Genomic DNA, 23,632 nt, shown 5'->3' with positions numbered 1-23,632 from the left:
GAATTTCCTTAAGACAGAAAAAATAAAGTTAGTTTTATTTTTATTTATTTTTTTATTTTGTATAAAAGATATGATTTCAACAATCGGCACAACAACAATTCAAGCCACGAACGGCGGGACTCTGTCCACAACTACAGCACCAAACTCGCTAGTCATGAATCCTACGTCAATGTTGGTAGAGATGAAAAGCTTTATTCCTTCTTCATATACTTTTGAAACAGAAATCCAGAAGATAAAGCAAGAACTTTTAACAAGTAATTTAGACTGTAGTGCGAAAGATGAAACAAATGAACAGTATCTTTATGAAATGGAGGACCTCATCGACCATTTGCCTAAACTACCTGAAATTCAGCAGCAAAAACTAACTATTCCTGAATTCGACGAAATTGAAGTCAAAGCAACTGACTCAGTAGAAATTAAGAAATTCATACGTAAAGTAAATTATGAATTCCTTGGTTTTCATTGCAACCATAAAGTTATGGACAAAGATTGCGACATGGTTTATAAAAATATTTTTGACCTTTACAAATCCGAAGAATTTAAGACATACGATAACTTTGTTTCATTAGTTGCAAAATGTGTATGGCAGATAAGAGATAAAGATAGAAGAGGTAAGGTATGGCATGAACAGATAAAACCAGCAGATTTTGAGTTAAAGAAAACCATTGACGCCTTAGTTGTTCTAGCTGGTTTTATTTCAATGTATAACGCAAAAACGATGCCGCAATGTTCAAAATGTAAAGCAGCAATAAGAAAATATAACTACTCAGTCAAAGAGATAGAAAGAATGCGAAACGACTATGCAGACTTAAAGAAAGAAGCAGAAAAGCCAGCAGAAGATAAAATGGATATGTTGACATTTCTTAATAAAAACTATCCAACAGCAGAAGATTTCCTTCTGTCTGACGTCAAGAAGAAATATAAAGAGACTTTCGGCATGATTAAAACATTCGATGTACTAAAAGAAGAAATAGAAGCTACGAAATTGTTTAGAATCTCACGAATTCATAACGTTTACCATGTAAAACGGTTATAAATAATGAGGGTAGAAATGAGGTTAGATATCAGGTTAGATCTAACCATCTACCCTAAACATTATTTTTGTCTGAAAAATGACCAAATTTCATGAATTTCCTTAGTTAGAAAAATAACGCTAATTTTTTTCTAAGAAAAATTTTTATTTTGTATGTAAAGACAGTAATGTCAAACATTGAGTTTGAAACAGTTAGAAAGATTGACAATGACACCAAAGTGGTTAGAATAGGTGATTTAAACGTAAGATACTCAAAGAAATACAACAAATATTCTTTGTCAGACATTATATCTCCATCTGAAAAGAAAACAAACCACTGGGTTAGAAATGCTTCAACTCAGAAAATTTTGACAAGAAATCCTGAGCTTATGATATCGGTAAGATTCTATGGAACTACAGCATATCTCATTGACAAAAGTCTTATACCAATAGTTTTGTTATGGTTAGACCCAGTTGTTGGATATAACTTCATAACTTATGGTTCATTCGACTCAGAACGTTGCAGTGAAGGCTTACTTTACATCGTTCAGAAACCGAAGGACTTCAATACAAAGAGATATAAGATAGGAAGAACATATAATATAACTCAAAGATATGACAGTACAGTCAATAGAGTCAAGGTTGTGTTCGTTAATGATATGAGAGCTGCAGAAACAGAACTACTTGAAAAGTTTGAGAAAATGTATGGTGCTCCCACGAAAGGTAAAGAAACGTTTGAAGTAGATGAGATAGATAAAGCTATAAAATTATTTGACGAAGTTGCTGAAAAATACATGTAAAGCGTTTATTTTTTGTCTTTTGTGAAAATTCATGAAATTTGGTCAAAGCTTCCACGAGAGAAAAGATTCCTCATTCGCTAGGGATTCCAAAAATGAAAAAAATCATTGATTTCGGCTGAGAAAAAACGGCAAAACCCTTCTTCCACGGGAACAAAGAAATAAAGAAGAAATCAAGTAAATTTTTGATTTATTCCCGTGGAAGATAGAGCACTTTTATGACGCTTTTGATTCACGACAAACAAGACAAACAAAGAAAATAAGAAAATACGGCGCTGTCGCGGTTCGAACCACAGACACTGACCCCTCCATAACACCACCTTAGACCACTGTGCTACGTAGCCTGTCGACATAAGATTTTATAAATTGCATATTTGACGTAAATTTATTTCCATCTGGCTTCCCACCGCATAAGATATTCATACGTGTTTGTAAGACATTCATTAAACTTCTTTTCTATTGCATCTAATCTTGCGTTATTTTTTTTCAATAACTTGTCTGTATTCTTCATCATCTCCAGCGGTGTTTGAGTCTTCACGTTTAAAATATTCATCCAATTTTTTATCTACAAATTTTATTAGTGTTTGATTCACTTCGTTATGATAACGGTCATATTCTTTCAATACGTAAGTGAAGACAAAATTCGTCGTACCTTCAATCTTAAAGCTTAAAGAACTTTCAACACAGTTTTGAGGGTCTGTCAGTGCGTCAATGAGATAGTATTCGAAGTCAGTCAATAATCTTTTTAAAGTCATTTCATACAGGATAAAATTTAATGTTGTGAAGAAATAGTGTTTATCTCAGAAAAAATAACGCTAATTTTATTTTTATTTATTTTTTTATTTTGTATGTAAAGACAGTAATGTCAACATCAGAGAACACAACAACAGTTATAGTCCATGAAGCTATAAATGAAGAATATGAGTACATACAGTATAACAAACAGTTACGTCTCATTCGTTCAGTCAAAGATGACATGTACCAAATGCAAAGTATAATGAATGCTCTTCGTTCTACAAAGCAAGCATATCATTGGTTTGAAAACCAACAGACAAAAGAACTTTTAGAAGAATTTCCTCATATGATTGCTTCCCTCGGAAAACCGAGAGAAGAGATTCCGTATGAAAATCGCAAGAATTTGGCTCCTGGTTTGAAAGGTTATTATGTTCATAGACTTTTAGTAAATGCTGTAGTAATGTGGGCTTCACCTCGTTATGCTTGTTATATTTTCATGATGTTAGATGAACTATATAAAGCAGAACGTGAAGAGATGGAAAAGAAACTTCAAGCAAAAGATGAAGTCATTGAATCCAAAGACAAAAGCATACAGAAAAGAATACCGCGTTCAGTACCAAAAGGAAAGGAAAAGAGTTATAAGCATATGATATATACTGAAGAGTTGGAGAAAGAAGAAGATAAAGATATGGTTATGTTGCATTTAGTCAGAAGAAACAACAAGAGCTTTTATGACTTAGCTAAGATATATAAATCTGACAGAAACTGGTTCTATCGTGAAAACTTACCGATTTCAATGACACCGAATGAGCAAATAAAGGAAATTGTCAAAAATACTCTTCCTCAAACACACTATGACATCAAAGGTTGCACAATACTTACATTCAAAGAAGACTTAACATTACTGAAGGAAAAAATAACAGAATATTTCGATAACTTCAAAGAGGAAGAATAAAAAAATCTAAGCTAATTTTATTTTTTTTATAAAATTTTATCTCATATGAAAGAACATGAATTTAGAATATTCGGAACTCATGACAGAAGAAGAGAACGAACAACATGTAAAAGATTATGCAAAATTTCTGAAGACATACAAAGCATTTAAACAATATCTAAATGCTTCTAAAGATTATGCAAAATTTCTGAAGGTATATAAAGCTTATGAAAAAGCGTATGAAAAGTTTATACATTGGGGAATTGTTGTAAAATATCGATATGAAGACTAACCAAAAATATATTTTTGCTTAAATAGCTTCAGGGTCTATTTCTTCAACCATTTCACTTCCTTCGTCAATGTCAATAGAAGCTTCTTCAACCTTTGGTAAGAATTTCTGTATAACATCTTTGTTCGTTATTGTCTTCAGAGATGAAGGATAATATTTCACATTTGTTTCACCTTTCTTATATTCTTTCTGTTCGGAAAGATTTAAAGCAATACTGAAGAAGTCGACGTTAGAGTTCTTTATGACAGTATAATGAGTATCTTTGACATTCACGAAGAAACTCTTTTGTTTCAAAACTACTGCTAACTCTTGTGAAGTATAACGTTTGCGGTCAATGACGATAGCTAATGGTCTGACATACTGACCAAACTTAGATTCTTTCACAAACTTCTTGTTAAAGATAACATTAACATTTGAAGCATTATTGAACTCATTCTTGATGGCAGTAGCGAGAGCATTGTATGAAAAGAACTTGCAATCTTGCATGTGTTTCATTAAAATAAAAATATTAAATTATTTTGAAAAATAACTTAAAAAAATCTAATCTAATTTTTTCAAAAAATATTTTTTTATTTCCTACTAAAGATGTATCGGAAGTTGTCTAAGTTAGAACACTCGGAAATAAAACAACTTCTTACAGAAGCTAATATAGATGTTGCAAAGCATTACGCAACAAACAAAAAAGCACTCGCTGACATCCTCAATGACTATAATGGTGCAATAAGTTATGATAGAATTCATGAGTTCATAAAGCCGCAACGCGGCGAGGACGAAGTCCATGCAAGAGCATTTCCTTTAAATGACGTTGCTATTGACTTATATCATAGACGTTCAGTACCTCATGAAGTAAGAAGAGAAATGTTTGACATAACAAATGCAAACGTTGGTGAAACAAGAAGAAGAGACGACACACTGAAACAACAGAGAAGAGAGATGTTTAAGAGCGCTATAGAACAAGTTCGCAAAGCTAACGATGTCATTCGTTCCATTGACGACAAACCAAAAGAAGTGAGAGATGGTTAAAGAAAGATGAAGAGAATAGGAAGAGAAATGTGAAGTCAGGCAATAGACTCATTGACTTTAACATCGAAGCTTTAGATGAACCAAACAGAGACTACTTACACAAACATTCGTAAGTTTTCATGAGACTCTTAGAGAAAATTAAAAATAAACTCCACAACAGAGATGGATGGTATGTTATAAACTTGGTGGAAAGTATGAAGTTCTACGTTAAACCTCAATAATATTGGAACATTACTACATCAGCTCTTGAAGGAGAACTTTATATCAGAGATAGAAGCAAATGCTGCAGGTATTGTTGAAAATGCACTATGACTTCTTCTTGACAAACATAAAGAATCTTACTGAAATAAAAGATTTATGATTTAACAGAATATGAAGCTTAACGATTCAATGTAAAGAAAGGCAAACCAAAAAGAGACCATAGAGATGAAAGCACACTGACAAATGACAGAAAGCCATTTTGGAAGCTCTTAAGCAAACAGGAAACCAGCACTTATAGAAAGCTTTTGGAAAGATATGGTGAAAAGAAGTTTTATAAAAGAGAAAGCGGTTCAGTTCTGGAAGTATCTTTGCACATTACTATAAATCTTGAACGCTACCAAATCTTCAATGAACTGAACAAAAAACTGCACACTTATGACAGAAGATAACTGCTTCGTTTATGCTTGCATTCAGCTGGAGTAGAATGAAGAAACTATTGACCACATGAGAGAAGTCATTCGTGTTAGAGACTTCCTCAAAGTAAAGTACAAGAAATTTCTGACGCAACAGGTATAGCATTTAATTACCATTGGTTACTTCAATGATCAAGACATAATGAAATAAAGAGATACATACCAAAAGAATGTAAAACTGTTCGAACTATTGACTTACTTCTTGTTGAGACCACTACATGCTAAATGAAAGATTACCAATGTCAAACATATTTCATTCGCAACTATATAGAAATCTGAAGGAGTGTGTGGAATGAACATTGAGAAACAATGAAGATTTATACAAAGAGAGAGATAAATATTAGTTCGTTATGATAGAACAACACCGTTATGGATGTTATGAAAACATTGTGAGTGCAGATATTTCGAACCTATTTCTTATGGAGAACTTTTCACATATACGACTGACTTAATAAACAAGAACCTTGCACCATTTAAAGATTTGACATATGCTCCAAAGTATTGTGTAAACTGAAGAGAAAGCCGAGTCAAAAGAAGTAAATAAAAGCTAAAGTAAGTTCATTCCTGAGCACGTTTTCTTTGCTGACTTTGAGTGCAGTACGATGGCTTTCATAAAGCTTTTAACATCTGTTATGACAGTGAAGATGGTTCAGTGAGTGAAAGCATTTGGTCAGAACTGTGCAACAGAATTTTTGGAACGACTTCCTGACAAGAGTTTAATATATTTCCATAACCTCAGTTATGATATAAACTTCATCTTAAGACACATGCAGAAGTGAAAGGAACTCCCATCATTAAAGGTTCACGAACAATGCAAATAACTGGCTATATAAAGACGGCAATTATTATAAAAGACTCTTACAGTGTTATAAATAAAAGCTTAAACTATTCCTGCTATGTTTAAACTTACAAAACAGGACCGAAAGAAGTATTTCCATACAACTACTACAGCAGTGTTTTGTTAGCAAATGACAACAGAAACTGTGTCATTTCTGAAGCAGTGTAAGTTTATCCAGGATGCGGATACGTTCATGAAAAACATAGATTCCATCAAAGGTTGCAGATAGATGAAAACCACTTCGACTTAGAAAAATATAGCACATTCTTTGCAAACAAGATGTAAGAATTTTAAGAGAAGGTTTTGTTAAGTTCCGCAATGACATATTAAAAGAATTTGATTTAAACGTATGACTACGTTAGTATTGTTCTATTGCTAACAAATTGTTTGAAACAGAGTGTACTTCCCGAATGGAAATTTATATGACCTCTCAAATAAACCAAGAGAATTTATTTCACGCTGTATTCAAGTGGAAATGTATGTCAGATAACATGAAACAAAAGAGCGAAAAGAAAACTCATTGCTGATTTCGACGCTGTTTCATATATCCATCCGCTATAGCAAGACTTTATACTTTAGAAGGTATTCCAAAGGTTATGAAGAAAGAAATGTTAAGCACAGAGTATCTCATGAGACATTTATTCGATGACGACCAAAAGGAACCCATTGGTGAAAAGTTTATGTCTGCTTCTTTGTTCTCATTAAGATAACAGAGATTGGAATACATAGACACTTTCTTTAATAGTTTGTGACCCTGAACTAAATCCAGAACTTAACGTTCCCAGAAGTTCAAACACTTGCTGTTTAATGTATGTTGACCATATAACATTACAAGACCTCATAAAATATCAAGTGTCAAATGTGAAGTGTTGCAAGGATACTATTACGATGGAAACAAGATATTAGAATAAGAGATGAAGTAAAGAAGTTGTTTGAGTTAAGGTTAAAGTATAAAAAGAAGGAAATCCTTTGCAAGAAATATAAAAGCTCATTCTGAACAGTATTTATGGCAAAACTATTCTATCTCCTATTGAGTCAAAAATAACCATAGTAAATGACAAAGATGCTATAAGATATGCCATCAGAAACTACAACCATATAGTGAAGTTCGAAGGTTTGGATGGTTCAGATAAAACTATTTTCAAGCTAACGAAAAGCATTTGCAGACACTTTAACTTCTGTCCACTTGGTGTTAACATTCTGTCTATGTCGAAGAGAATAATGTGTGAAGTATTCTGTACTGCTGGATAGGAATGATATTTTATAGCGATACGCATGCAGTATGCATCTCTACAATGAAGATATCCCTCGTTTAGCTGAAGAGTTTGAGAAACGTTATGGAAGAGTTCTCATTGGTAAAAACCTTGGTCAATTTCATAGCGACTTTGCAGAAATCACAAAAGATAAACAAAGTTTAGCATACAAGTCAATATTTTGTGGAAAGAAGACTTACATAGACTTACTCACGAATGATTTAAATGAAGTTGCATTTCACTGCAGAATGAAAGGCGTGAAGCAAGATGTTATTGCTTTAACCGCTAATGAAATGTTTCCTGACTCTGTTCAGTGTTTCTATGATGAAGATAAAGGTTTAATGGTTCGCAAGGAAAATTTGACAAAGACTCTGAGTTCAGTGTTATGAAGTTATATAAAGCACTTTTATGACGGTCAAGAGATTGCATTCGACTTATGTAAGTCTGCTACACCTGCATTTAAAGAGAAGTTTAACTTTTCTATTCAGACTAAGACTTCATTCATAAGAAAGCTTAAGTTCTGAGGTCATGAATGAGAAAAATAATGAGGTCATTTATTTTTGTCAGCAGTGAGACCATTCATGATAAAAATAAGCCGCTAGCGGCAAGGCGAAGCCCATGTGGTCATTTACAATACTGCGATGGTAGAGTTTAAGAGTTGTGCTTCAATGTAGAGACAGTCCTTATGTCTGGAGGTAAGAACACTGGGCAGTTATGGTCATGAGTGGAGAACATGTCTATCCAAAACTCACGATTGAAGCCAGTTAATTTATAGTATTTAGGGTTAGGAAGTGGTGAAGTTCTTGTATGACCAATGAACTCATTTTCAACTCCCTTACTTAAGTTTGAATATAATATAGCTTGCTTTCTATCCCAAATGCCAGGTGTTACAATCTTTGAAAATTCATTTTTCCTCGGAAGCATTGCATCATAATTGAAAACATTCTTGAAATCATCACTTGGTTCAGAGATTTGAAATCTTATACGTAATGGATTTTCTTTCTCTTTAGCGACTTCATTGAATGGTGAGAATACAACAAACTGACAGTCATGTGTTCCATCTTCATTTTCATTAAATTCATAATGAAAGTCTATAAGTTGTGGCTGACTACCTTCTTCTTTCAGTTGTGCAAGAAACTCACGTAAAGGCTGTAAAGTTTGTACTTCAATGTTGAACTTTTTCTCGAACATCTCATTAAATGAAATCATACATTGTTGCAATGTTGTATCGTCTTTAAAGTATTTGTATATGTGAATGTTTTGGGCGCTTAAAGACTGTTCGTCATTTTCTATCTCGACTTGAAGTATAAAGTCAACCTTTCTGAAAGCACGTGTTATATACATAGATGTTATGCCAATGTACTTCTCTTCATTTATGTTCACAATCCAGTCTGTTGGAAACTTAAACGTTACTCTGTTCCCCTTTATTTTGACGTCAGGGTTTTCACTACTGAACGCAACAGATAAGGTATTTGTCTATACATTTAATTCGGATAAAAATAAACCATTTACTCTTTCTTTGCTTCAGCTTCTTTAGCTTTTGCTTCAGCTTCTTCTCTAGCTTTCTTCGCCAGCAAACGTGGGTTCTTTTGTCTTCCAGCAACTAATGCAGCAAGTTGTTTTTCACTAAGTTTTCTCTTTGGTCTCTCTGGCTTTTGTTCTTGTTTTTGTTCCTTCAGTTCGGATAAAATTTGCTCGCGAATTTCTTTCTTCAATGCTTCAACATCTATGACCCCTTGGGTCTTGTCCGTAGGGCTTGTCTGAGTCATTTGACTGCAGATAAAAAACAAAATTAAAACTTTAACCGATGTAAAATGAGCTTGTCAAAATCAGAGCGAGAGTCTATTATATTAAATGACGCAAGAGGAATACAACATCCTTTCTATTACGTAAGTCAGAGTAAAGATGGTAAAATATACGTAAGAAAAAGAAAGGTTCCATTAGCGAATGCAGAAAGCGACAACATTAATGTGCATGGCACCGAGGGCGAAGCCCATATAAAACCTTCTGTTCAAACTGAGCCACCAAAAGAACAAGAAGAAAAGAAGCCAGATGTACTTTCAATAACGAACCAAGAGCATATTGCAAAGTTCGTGAATTTCATTGAAAAACAAACCGAGTCAAAGAACCCTGACCCACCAGTGAAAGAAGTTGAGACAAAAGAGAATGTACAGTTCATTGAAAATGTCAAGAAACAACTTCCACCACGAATGCCAAGAAGAAGAGTGAGAATAATGAAGTAAATAGATATTTTTATCTGAAGTAAATACATGCAGAACGAACAGCTAAACGAATTTACTCCAGCAGAGCATATTCATCAGATTCGCTCATATTTCGATATCATAGACAATGCAGTTCAAATTGGTGACACTAATAGAAAATATTCTGACGCAAAGATTCCATCACAACCTGGAACTGCTAAAGATAACACATGGGTAACATTCAATCTCTCACCTCCTGGTGAAAATATGTTGGACCTTTACAATACATTCATTACGTATAAAATGGAAGGTCAATTTATTGTAGATAAAGAAATTGGTTCAGGTTCCAATAAAACAAACCCACCAGGATTTTGGATTGGTTTCGATGACGCTTTCTACGCAGTTGCTGGATATCAAATCCTTGCAAATGGTCGTATCGTATATTCTCAAGACAACGCAAGAGAAGAAGCATATATAACTTCAAACTCACAAACTACCGAACAAATAAAGAAAGTAGATGTTTTCTCAAAGACTCGACATGAAGATGTATGGAGTCATTCGGGAACATGCAGAACAGGACAAATTGTTAGTGGTCCAATTACAGCAGGAAAATCATTTGATTTTAAGCTTCGTTTAAGAATTCCTGTTAGAAGATTCCTTCCATTAGAAGCTATTCGATTTATTCCAGCTTTTGCAGGAAACATTCAGCTTAAAGTAAAGTTCAGTAGCGACGCCTTACAATGCACATCTATATCTGTAAATGATATCATTGCTTTCAATCCAACTCTTAAAGTTGCATTTGCTTCAGATTCAAATCCACCGACAAATAAATTTGTTCCATGGAATGAACCATTTACTATGATAACGAAGTCAGTAGAAGCTAGTGGAACAGTTACTATTACAACTGTAACCCAGCAACTATTTCGAACAAAGATGGATTTTAATGAATGTTTTATTCATCCAAAGTCATTCTCTTTAGACCCTAACATTTATACAGAACTTGTAGAACATTATACAAACGAGGATTTATGTTTTCCTGTTAAAGTTATGGATTGGATTCCTATGGACGGTTCATTCTCAAAGAATACAGATAGTTCAAGTGCAACATTTACAGCAGCTTATACGCCTATTAATGTTAAAAGTATTTGGGCACTATTTAGAAAGAAAGACAACTATTATGTTAATTTTGAGAACCCTAAGTTTAAATATCTTCAGCTTTCCATGGGAGCTTATGGAAATATGCCTGCAGAACCTGAAAAATCATATGGACCTGTATTTTATGAAATGGTTGCGAACTCTTGCAATACAAACAATGATATGATAGGATTTAATGAAGATGTTATGAGGTCATTGGTGGATGATGGTAGTTAGTATACATATCATGTGTACGGAGGCACTGCGCGCCTCCTTACCCTTGATATGTGAATTTGACACTTTACGAAACCGTTAACGTATATTTTACAACACAAACGACAACACTAACTTAACCTTAAATATTTACAAAGCCACCAACCACTTCACCTCACTACTGTAAAAATAAACGTTCTCACTTACAAAAGTATTGCAACTCCTCCCATTGCTGTGCTTCACATAACAGCTCATAATCTTCTGACTCACTTTCTTCTTCATATAGGTCAAAGTCACTGTCAAAATGAATGTTAGTAAGTTTTGACAAAGCTAATGAAACACGTTTACCGTTTGTATCGTATGCTTGTATAAACTTTCCATTCTTCATTCCTTCATAAACGCTCAAACTAACTTTACCCTTTCTCCCTCGTATCTGATAGAATGTATTTTCACGAGGAACGAAGAACAAATTCTTGAACTCATGACCGTTGTAGTTTGTTATCTCAATAGTTTTCGTCATTTATATAAAAATAAAATAAAAAATAAAATAAAAATAAACTTAAAAATTAATGATATCACCACCCTCACACGTATGAAAACATAGCACAAAAATAAATTTAGGTGAAGTGGTGAGATCTCACCTCTTTTTTTCACTCTTTTTTCACCCTGTTGAATTCATTGCTTTATAACTCTCTTCCTTGGTTTCTTTTTAGTTGCTTTCTTTACGTCCGTCTCCAACTTGACTATCTTTCTTCTTCGTCCGTAATGATACCAGTTACTTCCACCAGTCAATGGGTCAAATGGTCGTTCATAAGGGTTTCCATACATTCCATAGGGACCATACGGAAGAACTACTGGTGGAGAAGAAACATTTTCTTTAGTTCCATCGAATCTATTTAAATGCATTGTTTCACCTTTCATCTGGTCATTAAAGTCTTTTGCGTGTTTTGCAAACTCGTCGTCCTTTCCTAAAGCATTTTCTGACTCAGTCGCAACCAAATTGGATGCTTTATTTATGAGCCCTATTTTATTTAATCTTAACTTCTTTGCAACCCAGCCTCCAATCTTCCCTTTATTTGCATCTAATGTCTTCGAAACCCTTCCTCCACTCATTTTATTTACTGCGTCATAAGCTCCAAGTGCTTTTGCTCCAAATGCTAATGCTTTTGTTCCCATTGCGCCTAAAGCTGCCCAAGCTACCATTTACACCATATTAAAATCATCTCTCTTCAATATTATCTCATAAAAGTTCTCGTTACTGGAGAAAGTCAATGAAACATAAACATTCTCACGGGCTTCGCCCTCACCGCTTTGCGGTCTATCTAACTTCTTTCTTATATCATCTATACGCTTCAAAATGTCTGAACAATTGCTAACATCTTCTACAACAGTTATTTCATCATGAATGACCTTCAAGAACAAGCTCATTTAATATGCTATTAAAATCATCTCAATAATGAGTCCATCCTTTCCATCTTTAGGTAGCACAACATCTTTCATTGAAGAAGGTTCGACAAGTCTTATGTTAAACTTACTGACAAAGTTTGTTATACTATAATGCTTCGGCGGCGAATACATGTAGTTTGAAAGACATAATATAGATTCTTCAGCAAATTCACTTATACTGGATTTTATAACAATGTTCTCACGAGACCAAATACCACCAATTGACAATCTTGTAAGCAATCCTGCTGAACCTTCTACTGTAAACGTCGATGGTAACATTCCACGAAGGTCATCTATTGACATCGTTGAGTCACTGTATTTAAATATTTTCTTAAAGCAATCGTCATTATCTAACCATGCAATAGCTTTGAAGTTTTCATTCGAATATACATCTGCTTCATTAAATGTAAAACCTGACTTCTTTGCAGAGATGACTTTAAAATCTATTGAGTTTGTTTCAAAATTATATGCTATGGTAACTTCTGAAGGTAATGGATGTCCTTCCGCAGTCAGTTGTTCTCTCACTACCGTTTGAAGCTTTGTATTAAAAACTTTCATGTCATCTCCTGTATCTAAGTTCACATACACAGCAACAGGAAAACTATCTTGCTTCTTTGTTTCATCATTATATCTCAAAACATTAAAGTTCTTCAATAATATTGTTCTTCCTGCTGGAATACTTCGAACCTGTCTGATTTCAATAGCTTTCTCACCTCCTACATACTCTACCCAGTGTCTTGGATATTCATAAGTATACTGACTTTCTTGAATTTTGGTTGGTTTCATCATAACGTGTTCATAGTATATCTTTATACTCTTGTCAGTTAGACTCGGTGCTATGTTCTGAATATTTCTGACTTGCATTTTTAATGGAGATAAAATGAAGCATTTAATACATGACGTAGATGAAGACATGAATGAAACTACAGACAAACTTAACTCTTCTCTTATTCTTCCTTTCAGCAAAGATTATGAGTTCTGTTCAAATGGTGTTTATTTCTATTGTGGAAAGATGGGTTCGGGTAAGACATTTAACCTCATTCGTCATATACTCATAACAGAACGTTTAGGAAATGACTCATATTATGACCAAATCATTATATCAGCAACTTCAGACTCTATGGACTCAACAGCGAAAACATTTATGTCAAAAGTTCAAGCATCTGTCGTTAAAGTTCCAGACAGTGAACTCATTGAATTTCTTCAACGTTACATTCGACGTAAGAGGAAATATTATGCCATCGTTGAATTTATACAGTCAGGAATGCAAAAGACTTCTGAGGAGATGGAAAGAATTATTGACAAACACCACTTACGTCAATACTCAGGAGTTTACGATATGAAACGACTTACAAACTACATTCTATCAAAACTTTCAAAATACCCCTTCAAAAAATATCCTTCAAACACTCTGCTCGTTTGTGACGACTTCGCCGGAAAAGGTTTAGTGTCAAAGCCTGACTCACCATTAGCTAACATCATAACTAAAGTCAGACATTACCACTTAACTGTAGCAATACTTATGCAAACATGGAGGTTTTTAGCTTTAAACATAAAACGTCTCATAACTGACTTCGTTATCTTTCAAGGTTTCTCACGCTATGATATTGAACTCATTTGGAAACAGTCAGGTATAACATTACCTTTTGAAGAAATTTGGGAAGCATATAAGTCTCTCATCTCTCCTCGTTCATACCTTGAGATTCATATCATGACTAATACCATTAAAGTCAAAAATATTCCATGGGAACGACCAACATTGTTTTAAAGTTTAACCTTCAATTGACTGATGGTAAACAAATTCCATGCATCTCTGTCGCCATTTCTGTTAATATTTTTGCTGTCATTCATATCATCACTTCTCCATCCGTTAGCTTTTGAGGATATGCGTTAGAATAGCTGTTCTTAAATGAAGGCTTTTCACCTTTGAGAGCATAAACTCTATAACTTTCTGCATACTTTATGTTTGAACCTCCTGAGCCATCATTGACATAAATTTTTATAGGCTTCCACCCTTTGTTCATGTTCCTGCTTCTTCCCTTAGCTCTTTTGTTCAGTAGTTCTACATCTTTATACACAGCTCCTGTCTCAGTGAATTCAACAATATTTTCATTCGTTAGCTTTACATTCAAACCCTTGTCGAGTATATTGTTCATTTCATACATATAAAAGGTTTTTATTCTATATGAAATGAGAAGCAAATCCATCTTAGCTGGTGCCGTTAATGTTCCAATTGAACCAACATCAAATGTTGACTCACGAACGACAAACAATATTGTCATAAAGAACTATAGTTCAGAGTGTTTGAAAGAACCAGAACCAGAGCTGAAATCCGTGAATTTAAACTCAGCTTCAACGCAAACGCTACATCAGATGTTAAGTTAGAGTATCCACCACTGGACCAAATTCTTTCAAGAGAAGCCAACGACAACCCTTACACAAATGTTCAAACAAATCCTTCAGATAACGTAGACCATTACCTTCTTCAGTTATACCAAACAATTTTACTCAAAGACGATAAGAAGCTTTTGGTAAATCTTATAATAAGAGAACCAAATAATTCTAACAAAGGAGGACCTTGAAAATGTTATATCACGAATAACAGGAAAGCAATGTGTCATTGACTATCTCGACCCTGAAATCGAATGCTGTGGTCAAACGCCAATATTATGAAAATAGGTAACATCCGCATCATTGAAACACCAGGAACTACAGGAGTTGAGTTTAAGTATAAATATTCGAACGAGTATACAAAACTATCTACTTACTATAAGCTTTGTTTGAAATATGTTTTAGTAAATTAAAGCAATTTGTAATATCTATCCAAAACTTCTTCAACAGTATCGAACTCATCTTCATAATGCAAACCTAATCTTATTGACTTGGTGCAGTTTTCACTAACACAATATTTTTCTGTTCTCTTGACTGACATAACTAACTCATTTGTTTCATCAAACAGCAACAACCAAAGTTCATGACCTAATACATAACATTCATACTTTATATTTTTAGCTCTGAGTTCTCTTGTAAGCTGTTGCATTTAATATTTTCTAAAAAGTCAACTTCAACAGTCATTCGCACTGGTGCCTTCAGTTCTACAGGCTCTCCTTGAAAGTCAACAAGTCTGAATTGCATGTCTTTCAAATTATGAGGACTAATGCGAACCCATTTACCTAAATGAGTTGCTATGACAGGAACGTTTGGAATGAACATTGAATTTACTTCATAACAGAAGGATTTATATTCTACTGAACCTTTACTATTAACTCCTGAAATACCTGTGACATTAGCTATTTTTGACTCAATGTACAAACAATTGCCATAACATACGTATGGAACAGATTTCATCTCAATCGTTTTGTCAACACTTTTCAAAGGAAATGTCATATGGTATGCACCCAAAAGAAGTTGTACTCTATGACTCATTCGTGTTATCTTAAACTCTTTCTCGCTGCTGAACTTCAATGTTCCCTCAGAAGAGAGTTCGACATCTATGTTGTCAATAGTTTCTTCATTTATGAGAGTATCTATGACTCCAGCAATTTTATCTATTCTATACTCTGCTCTGTTAGGAAATGTTATAAAACTTCTTTTGTCATCTATTTCAATCTCTATGAAATCTGTTTCGTCAGTTATGACAAAAGTTGCGATAGTATTGAAGTCAACAACTCTGAAAGCAAGTGCTTCATTCTGAAGACCTAAGTTTGTTTGAAGCTTTACTGTCCCGTATTCGTTTGGGTCTGTACTTTGCAAATAGAACAACATTTTATTCTCATTAAAATATGACTATTGCTGCATATGCGTATGAAACAAATGAAGCAAGAAGAGCACATGAACTAGTAAACGAAAACTCAACTTTAACCATTGAAGGCAATGATTTAGTCATTGACGATGGAAAAACTAAAAAAGTCATTGATTTCGATACTTTTAACACTTATGACCCATTCATTACAACAAGCAAGGTTCCCATCATAAATGATGGAACGGTGCAATATATAAATTCTACAGTAGATGCCTCATTAGTGAAAGTACTGAATGTTCTTATTGAATTGTTAAAGAGCTTTCGATTTGACGACAACATTAAATGCCTAAAGAATTTAGTCATGAATGAGAAACAAATTCTCGGCGTTGCTGGTAGCAGTAATGATGTACACCTTATGACATTAGAATATTATAACGAACATAAAGATGAACTGAAAGGAGAGAAGGGTGACACTGGACCACAAGGACCACAAGGAATACAAGGAATTCAAGGACCTCAAGGCGAAAACGGTTTGGATGGAAAGGATGGAAAGGATGGAAAAACTGCTAAATCATGGATATGGGACCTTATAAATACTGGTTTAACAGCTGCTTCATATGGAGTTCTTCAATACCAAATCGGAAAGATATGGGCAGTACTTGGTGAAGAAGTTTTAGATGACGTTAAAAATGCTTTGAACTTCATTTCAAATGGTTCGGATACTATTAAAACTTTATCTGGTTGGATGCAAGAAACAAGGAGTCAAATAGATACTGTAAGACGTATAGCAAACAATGCACGTACGGGATTGGATACTTTACGAGAAGCACAAAATACACTAAAGGAAGCAAATGATATTCTTGGCTCAGTATCAGACATGCATGAAGATTGGCTTAAAGGTATTGACAAATCTTTAAAAAATCACAGTCAGTCTATTGCTGACTACAAGAAAAGTATAGATTTTTTACATAGTGCTATGGACGTACATGATGGAAGCATAAGGAACTTACTTAATGCTAACAATAACTTACCAGGAACTATTAAAGCATTTATAAAGTCCTTTGTAAAACCCGGTGCTCTAACATTTAGGTCTTTGAGAGCAAGAGCATTGAAGTCAAGAAATGCAGAAACTCCAACAGAAACTCCAGAAGGAACTGAAACAACAGAAACTCCAGAAGAACCACCAAAACCAACAGCTAATGAAATATTGTTCGAATATTTTCCAAGGTACTCTGTTCTCATTGCATACATTCAAGAAATACTTAAGAAAGCAGACTTGACTTTAGGAGATGATGAAAGTTCTGTATATCTTTCGTTCCAGTTTCAAATAGCAGAACTTTTGAGACAGATATGCTTAATGTATGACAACATCTCTGATTTCACAAGATATGATGACGACCATGACCCCGAACACGGTGAAGAAGAAGTTTTACAAACATCCATTAAGACAGGAAAGGTTTTAACTCAAAGTCTCATTATTGACACCAAAGATGGCGAAGTGGACGTTCTTCAAGAGCTGAAGAAAAATACTTCTTCGGGAGGTGGTGGTAGGCATGAACTTGAAATAAATGAGATAGAAGAGAAATTAGCCGAAAAAGCAGATAAAGAACATAAACACAATATCTCCGATATAAATGAACTTCAAGCTACATTAAATAGTAAAGCGGACAAGAACCACGTTCATTATATAACTTCAGACGAACAGATTATAACGGACTACCATGGATATTTAACACGAAGTGATGAAGCGAAGACAAAAAATGTTAATGAAAGAAGATATAAATACATTCGTGCTAAAGGTTATGACATAAGCTGTACTGTACAGTATGATGTAGCTAAAGCACCAGAAGCATTTGGTTATACCGGTGAAATTTATGCCTCTACTTTCAATGTTAACGGTGTATTAGTTGAACCAAGATTTACTTTGAGAGTTAAGTCAAAAATAACGTTTGAAGATGCTATTAAAAGTAAAGCTGACAAAGTTGAACTTGAAGCAACGAACAAAGTTTTGAAATCTCATAAACACAACATCTCCGATATAAATGAACTTCAAGCTACATTAGACAGTAAAGCCGACAAGAACCATACACATAAATCCTTCACTACTGTTAGAGCAGACGACATAATATTGAACTTTGACCTTGGTTCAAGTGCACCATTAGAAAATCCAAGTACAAGCGTAAAAGATACTCTTAACAATTTAGATAAGAGTTGCAGGAATATCGAAGATCATGCCAGAAACTTTGAAGCATATGAACTACCAGCAATGTTAGATAAGAAAGCTGACAAGAACCATACACATAAATCCTTCACTACTGTTAGAGCAGACGACATAATATTGAACTTTGACCTTGGTTCAAGTGCACCATTAGAAAATCCAAGTACAAGCGTAAAAGATACTCTTAACAATTTAGATAAGAGTTGCAGGAATATCGAAGATCATGCCAGAAACTTTGAAGCATATGAACTACCAACAATGTTAGATAAGAAAGCTGACAAAACAGAGCTTCAAACATTAAAGACAGAAATACTTCAAACATTATATCCTATAGGTTCTATTTATACGTCAATGAATTCAACAAATCCAGAAACAGTTTTAGGTTTTGGTACTTGGGAACAGATTGTAGACAAATTCTTATACTGTGCTAACTCTTCAAAGCAAACAGGGGGTTCGAAGAAAATTACTGAAGCAAACTTACCTGCGCACACTCATACAGGAACTACAAACTTTTCTGGCGACCATAGCCACTCATTAAGAGACCATCCATTATACAACTCAGAATATAAAGCTGGCAATGACGTTTTATCTCCATCTTATAACAATTCAGCAAAAAAGACTTTTCGACCAACTGAACCAGGAGGAAATCATGTCCATACTTTCACAACAAATCCAACAGGCTCGGGTGCAGATTATATGCCACCATTTATGACTGTATTCACATGGTACCGCGTTCAATGAACGCGCTTGAGCCTAGAATAAAATCTTTAATTTTACATAAATGAGCTTGAAAGAAGTATTCGAACAACATCCATGGAGGTCTTTTAAGAAATTCAATGAAGCTGCAAAGAGTTGGGGATTTACTAACAGAGCTGAAGTGAAAAGGTTCTTTGACAAAAATGTTGTACATCAAACAAAAATAAATCCTTACGACTACTTTTTACCAATTTACTCCAACACTCCTGACGCATACCAATTTGACACTCTCATTCAAAGCAGAAAAGGAGGACATAAACCATTCCTCATCTTCATTAATGTTAACACTCGTAAAGCATATGCATATCCAATGAAAAATAAAGGAACTCGTGAAGTGTTAAGAGTTTTACAAAAGTTTGTAGCAGAACATAGCCCAAGTACTTTAACATCAGACCAAGACAGTGCATACCTCAGCAATGAAATCACAGATTTTCTCATTAAGCATAACATAACTCACTACACTACTGAAGACCATAACCATAACATACTCGGCATCATAAACCGCTTCATAAGAACGCTCAGAGATTTAAACCAAGAGCGAGACTTTACCGAAGAAACAATGAAACATTTCATCGAAGTTTACAATTCCTCAACACATTCTACAACAGGACATACACCAAATTCAATGACACAACAACAAGAAGAAAAGTATATACAAAAGAAACGAAGCCAAACACAAAATATCAGAAATTCAACACAATTTACCCTCATTCCTGGTACAAAAGTTCGTGTAGTTCTTGACGACAAACCGTTGACAAAGAAACGTTTAAGGTTAAGTCGAAATTATTATATCGTAGACTCTACGCAAGGTAATGGATATCTTATAAAAGCTGCTGACGACTCCATAGCATTTTATCCTCGTCATAAATTAGTCGAAAGTAGTAATGGCAAACTTGCTGAAACCATTGACGAAGCAAAGCGAGGAGTGGTTATTGAAATACTTGGCTACAACATAAACGATGACACTTATAAAGTAAGATATGAAGGAGGCGTTGAAGATGTTATACCATCTAAGAACTTGAGAGAGTCAAAGCCAACACATCTGGGACCATTAGAGCGGGAGTATTGGAAAGACAAAAACATGCCAGAAAGAATAAGAAAATTCTTCTAAACTTTTTCATTAGATGTAAATCAGACATGAATGAGAACAGTCATGATATCATTAATGGTACCATTTATTTTTGTCATAAATTTACACCAAAAAATATAATTTAGGTGAAGAGGTGAGATCTCACCTGTTTTTTCACCTCTTTTTTCACCTCTTGAATTTTCATGAATTTCCTTAAGATAGAAAAAATAAAGTTAGTTTTATTTTTATTTATTTTTTTTATTTTGTATAAAAGATATGATTTCAACAATCGGCACAACAACAATTCAAACAACTACAGCACCAAACTCGCTAGTCATGAATCCTACGTCAATGTTGGTAGAGATGAAAAGCTTTATTCCTCCTTCATATACTTTTGAAACAGAAATCCAGAAGATAAAGCAAGAACTTTTAACAAGTAATTTAGACTGTAGTGCGAAAGATGAAACAAATGAACAGTATCTTTATGAAATGGAGGACCTCATCGACCATTTACCTAAACTACCTGAAATTCAGCATCAAAAACTAACTATTCCTGAATTCGACGAAATTGAAGTCAAAACAACTGACTCAGTAGAAATTAAGAAATTCATACGTAAAGTAAATTATGAATTCCTTGGTTTTCATTGCAACCATAAGGTTATGGACAAAGATTGCGACATGGTTTATAAAAATATTTCTGACCTTTACAAATCCGAAGAATTTAAGACCTACGATAACTTTGTTTCATTAGTTGCTGAATGTGTTTGGGAAATAAGAGATAAAGATAGAAGAGGCAAAGTATGGAATGAACAACTAAGACCCGCTATGTTTGAGATGAAGAGAGCAATTGACGCCTTAGTTGTTCTAGCAGGTCAAATTTCAATGTATAACGCAAAAATGAACCCGCAATGTTCTAAATGTAAAGCAGCAATAAGAAAATATAACTACTCAGTCAAAGAGATAGAAAGAATGCGAAACGACTATGCAGACTTAAAGAAAGAAGCAGAAAAGCCAGCAGAAGATAAAATGGACATGTTGACATTTCTTAATAAAAATTATCCAACAGCAGAAGATTTCCTTCTGTCTGACGTCAAGAAGAAATATAAAGAGACTTTCGGCATTGTTAAAACATTCGATGTACTAAAAGAAGAAATAGAAGCTACAAAACTGTTTAGGATTTCAAATATACATCGTACAATTCATGTAAAACGCTTGTGAAAAAAGAGGTGAGAAAAGAGGTGAAAAAAGAGGTGAGATCTCACCACTTCACCTAAAATATATTTTTACTGAAAAATGACCAAATTTCATGAATTTCATTAGTTCGAAAAATAACGCTAATTTTATTTTTATTTATTTTTTTATTTTGTATGTAAAGACAGTAATGTCAAACATTGAGTTTGAAACAGTTAGAAAGATTGACAATGACACCAAAGTGGTTAGAATCGGTGATTTAAACGTAAGATACTCAAAGAAATACAACAAATATTCTTTGTCAGACATTCTGACACCATCTGAAAAGAAAACAAACCACTGGGTTAGAAATGCTTCAACTCAGAAAATTTTGACAAGAAATCCTGAGCTTATGATATCAGTAAGATTCTATGGAACTACAGCATATCTCATCGACAAAAGTCTTATACCAATAATTTTGTTATGGATTGACCCAGTTGTTGGATATAACTTCATAACTTATGGTTCATTCGATACGGAACGTTGCAGTGAAGGCTTACTTTACATCGTTCAGAAACCGAAGGACTTCAACACAAAAAGATATAAGATAGGAAGGACATATAATATAACTCAAAGATATGACTCTACAGTCAATAGAGTCAAGGTTGTGTTCGTTAATGATATGAGAGCCGCAGAAACAGAACTACTCGAAAAGTTTGAGAAAATGTATGGTGCTCCCATAAAAGGTAAAGAAACGTTTGAAGTAGATGAGATAGATAAAGCTATAAAATTATTTGACGAAGTTGCTGAAAAATACATGTAAAAAAAGGCTAATTTTTAATAAAATTTGACGAAGTGCAAATCTTCACTTCGTGTCATAATGTAAAAAAAAGGCTAATTTTTAATAAAATTTGACGAAGTTGCTGAAAAATACATGTAAAAAAAGGCTAATTTTTAATAAAATTTGACGAAGTGCAAATCTTCACTTCGTGTCATAATGTAAAAAAAAGGCTAATTTTTAATAAAATTTGACGAAGTGCAAATCTTCACTTCGTGTCATAATGTAAAAAAGGCTAATTTTATTTTTATTTATTTTTTTATTTTGTATGTAAAGACAGTAATGTCAACATCAGAGAACACAACAACTGCTATCGTTCATGAAGCCATAAATGAAGAATACGAATACATACAGTATAACAAACAATTGAGACTCATTCGTTCAGTCAAAGATGACATGTACCAAATGCAAAGTATAATGAATGCTCTTCGTTCTACAAAGCAAGCATATCATTGGTTTGAAAACCAACAGGCAAAAGAACTTTTAGAAGAATTTCCTCATATGATTGCTTCCCTCGGAAAACCGAGAGAAGAGATTCCATTCGAAAATCGCAAGAATTTGGCTCCTGGTTTGAAAGGTTATTATGTTCATAGACTTTTAGTAAATGCTGTAGCAATGTGGGCTTCACCTCGTTATGCTTGTTATATTTTCATGATGTTAGATGAACTATATAAAGCAGAACGTGGAGAGATGGAAAAGAAGCTTCAAGCAAAAGATGAAGTCATTGAATCCAAAGACAAAAGCATACAGAAAAGAATACCACGTTCAGTACCAAAAGGAAAGGAAAAGAGTTATAAGTATATGATTTACGCTGAAGAGTTGGAGAAAGAAGAAGATAGAGATATGGTTATGTTGCATTTAGTCAGAAGAAACAACAAAAGCTTTTACGACTTAGCTAAAATATATAAATCTGACAGAAACTGGTTCTATCGTGAAAACTTACCGATTTCAATGACACCGAATGAGCAAATAAAGGAAATTGTCAAAAATACTCTTCCTCAAACACACTATGACATCAAAGGTTGCACAATACTTACATTCAAAGAAGACTTAACATTACTGAAGGAAAAGATAACAGAATATTTCGACAACTTCAAAGAGGAAGAATAAAAAAATCTAAGCTAATTTTATTTTTTTATAAAATTTTATCTCATATGAAAGAACATGAATTTAGAATATTCGGAACTCATGACAGAAGAAGAGAACGAACAACATGTAAAAGATTATGCAAAATTTCTGAAGACATACAAAGCATTTAAACAATATCTAAATGCTTCTAAAGATTATGCA

At 33.9% G+C, this 23,632-nt stretch overlaps 15 protein-coding genes and 7 pseudogenes across 22 annotated transcripts, besides 3 other annotated features; 15 read left to right on the top strand and 7 right to left on the bottom strand.

Annotated features, from left to right (window-relative positions):
• Window positions 1–23,632: part of a mobile genetic element that runs on past both edges of the window.
• TVAGG3_0030510 (organellar and viral DNA polymerase type B) lies at window positions 308–1,036 on the top strand (the record flags this gene model as incomplete). The annotated part of the gene is made up of 1 exon (XM_051220428.1): window positions 308–1,036. One exon carries the CDS (start codon window positions 308–310, stop codon window positions 1,034–1,036), a length of 729 nt encoding a protein of 242 aa, XP_051105414.1.
• On the top strand, window positions 1,402–1,812 carry TVAGG3_0030500 (organellar and viral DNA polymerase type B; the record flags this gene model as incomplete). The annotated part of the gene is made up of 1 exon (XM_001290503.1): window positions 1,402–1,812. One exon carries the CDS (start codon window positions 1,402–1,404, stop codon window positions 1,810–1,812), a length of 411 nt encoding a protein of 136 aa, XP_001290504.1.
• Window positions 2,672–3,499, top strand: TVAGG3_0030490 (KilA, N-terminal/APSES-type HTH, DNA-binding family; the record flags this gene model as incomplete). The annotated part of the gene is made up of 1 exon (XM_051220427.1): window positions 2,672–3,499. The coding sequence occupies one exon, from the start codon at window positions 2,672–2,674 to the stop codon at window positions 3,497–3,499; it is 828 nt and encodes a 275-aa protein (XP_051105413.1).
• Window positions 3,789–4,262, bottom strand: TVAGG3_0030480 (uncharacterized protein; the record flags this gene model as incomplete). Its single annotated transcript, XM_051220426.1, has 1 exon — window positions 3,789–4,262. One exon carries the CDS (start codon window positions 4,260–4,262, stop codon window positions 3,789–3,791), a length of 474 nt encoding a protein of 157 aa, XP_051105412.1.
• TVAGG3_0030470 (organellar and viral DNA polymerase type B) lies at window positions 4,353–4,790 on the top strand (the record flags this gene model as incomplete). The annotated part of the gene is made up of 1 exon (XM_051220425.1): window positions 4,353–4,790. The coding sequence occupies one exon, from the start codon at window positions 4,353–4,355 to the stop codon at window positions 4,788–4,790; it is 438 nt and encodes a 145-aa protein (XP_051105411.1).
• Window positions 7,585–8,079, top strand: TVAGG3_0030460 (annotated as a pseudogene). Its single transcript has one exon. A coding segment is annotated over exon 1 (495 nt).
• TVAGG3_0030450 lies at window positions 8,536–9,039 on the bottom strand (annotated as a pseudogene). The gene has a single exon. A coding segment is annotated over exon 1 (504 nt).
• Window positions 9,064–9,324, bottom strand: TVAGG3_0030440 (uncharacterized protein; the record flags this gene model as incomplete). The annotated part of the gene is made up of 1 exon (XM_001304307.2): window positions 9,064–9,324. The coding sequence occupies one exon, from the start codon at window positions 9,322–9,324 to the stop codon at window positions 9,064–9,066; it is 261 nt and encodes an 86-aa protein (XP_001304308.2).
• TVAGG3_0030430 (uncharacterized protein) lies at window positions 9,370–9,798 on the top strand (the record flags this gene model as incomplete). The annotated part of the gene is made up of 1 exon (XM_001304306.2): window positions 9,370–9,798. The coding sequence occupies one exon, from the start codon at window positions 9,370–9,372 to the stop codon at window positions 9,796–9,798; it is 429 nt and encodes a 142-aa protein (XP_001304307.2).
• On the top strand, window positions 9,826–11,127 carry TVAGG3_0030420 (uncharacterized protein; the record flags this gene model as incomplete). Its single annotated transcript, XM_051220424.1, has 1 exon — window positions 9,826–11,127. The coding sequence occupies one exon, from the start codon at window positions 9,826–9,828 to the stop codon at window positions 11,125–11,127; it is 1,302 nt and encodes a 433-aa protein (XP_051105410.1).
• TVAGG3_0030410 (uncharacterized protein) lies at window positions 11,303–11,623 on the bottom strand (the record flags this gene model as incomplete). The annotated part of the gene is made up of 1 exon (XM_051220423.1): window positions 11,303–11,623. One exon carries the CDS (start codon window positions 11,621–11,623, stop codon window positions 11,303–11,305), a length of 321 nt encoding a protein of 106 aa, XP_051105409.1.
• Window positions 11,624–11,778: a terminal%2Cinverted (terminal inverted repeat of Maverick-1A transposon ID:TVAGG3_0030210).
• Window positions 11,624–23,632: part of a mobile genetic element that runs on past the window's edge.
• TVAGG3_0030400 (protein of unknown function, DUF4107 family) lies at window positions 11,779–12,306 on the bottom strand (the record flags this gene model as incomplete). Its single annotated transcript, XM_051220422.1, has 1 exon — window positions 11,779–12,306. One exon carries the CDS (start codon window positions 12,304–12,306, stop codon window positions 11,779–11,781), a length of 528 nt encoding a protein of 175 aa, XP_051105408.1.
• TVAGG3_0030390 (uncharacterized protein) lies at window positions 12,532–13,464 on the bottom strand (the record flags this gene model as incomplete). Its single annotated transcript, XM_051220421.1, has 1 exon — window positions 12,532–13,464. One exon carries the CDS (start codon window positions 13,462–13,464, stop codon window positions 12,532–12,534), a length of 933 nt encoding a protein of 310 aa, XP_051105407.1.
• On the top strand, window positions 13,694–14,317 carry TVAGG3_0030380 (protein of unknown function, DUF4106 family; the record flags this gene model as incomplete). Its single annotated transcript, XM_051220420.1, has 1 exon — window positions 13,694–14,317. The coding sequence occupies one exon, from the start codon at window positions 13,694–13,696 to the stop codon at window positions 14,315–14,317; it is 624 nt and encodes a 207-aa protein (XP_051105406.1).
• On the top strand, window positions 14,907–15,353 carry TVAGG3_0030370 (annotated as a pseudogene). Its single transcript has one exon. A coding segment is annotated over exon 1 (447 nt).
• TVAGG3_0030360 (uncharacterized protein) lies at window positions 15,550–16,314 on the bottom strand (the record flags this gene model as incomplete). Its single annotated transcript, XM_051220419.1, has 1 exon — window positions 15,550–16,314. One exon carries the CDS (start codon window positions 16,312–16,314, stop codon window positions 15,550–15,552), a length of 765 nt encoding a protein of 254 aa, XP_051105405.1.
• On the top strand, window positions 17,649–18,699 carry TVAGG3_0030350 (annotated as a pseudogene). The gene has a single exon. A coding segment is annotated over exon 1 (1,051 nt).
• On the top strand, window positions 18,768–19,250 carry TVAGG3_0030340 (phage tail repeat-like family; the record flags this gene model as incomplete). The annotated part of the gene is made up of 1 exon (XM_051220418.1): window positions 18,768–19,250. The coding sequence occupies one exon, from the start codon at window positions 18,768–18,770 to the stop codon at window positions 19,248–19,250; it is 483 nt and encodes a 160-aa protein (XP_051105404.1).
• TVAGG3_0030330 lies at window positions 19,291–20,015 on the top strand (annotated as a pseudogene). The gene has a single exon. A coding segment is annotated over exon 1 (725 nt).
• TVAGG3_0030320 (organellar and viral DNA polymerase type B) lies at window positions 20,995–21,552 on the top strand (the record flags this gene model as incomplete). Its single annotated transcript, XM_051220417.1, has 1 exon — window positions 20,995–21,552. The coding sequence occupies one exon, from the start codon at window positions 20,995–20,997 to the stop codon at window positions 21,550–21,552; it is 558 nt and encodes a 185-aa protein (XP_051105403.1).
• Window positions 21,941–22,327, top strand: TVAGG3_0030310 (annotated as a pseudogene). The gene has a single exon. A coding segment is annotated over exon 1 (387 nt).
• TVAGG3_0030300 lies at window positions 22,625–23,193 on the top strand (annotated as a pseudogene). The gene has a single exon. A coding segment is annotated over exon 1 (569 nt).

Source organism: Trichomonas vaginalis, chromosome IV (assembly GCF_026262505.1).
Source record: "Trichomonas vaginalis G3 chromosome IV, whole genome shotgun sequence".
NCBI lineage: Eukaryota > Parabasalia > Trichomonadida > Trichomonadidae > Trichomonas > Trichomonas vaginalis.
This window is presented reverse-complemented; position numbering and strand designations above follow the sequence as displayed.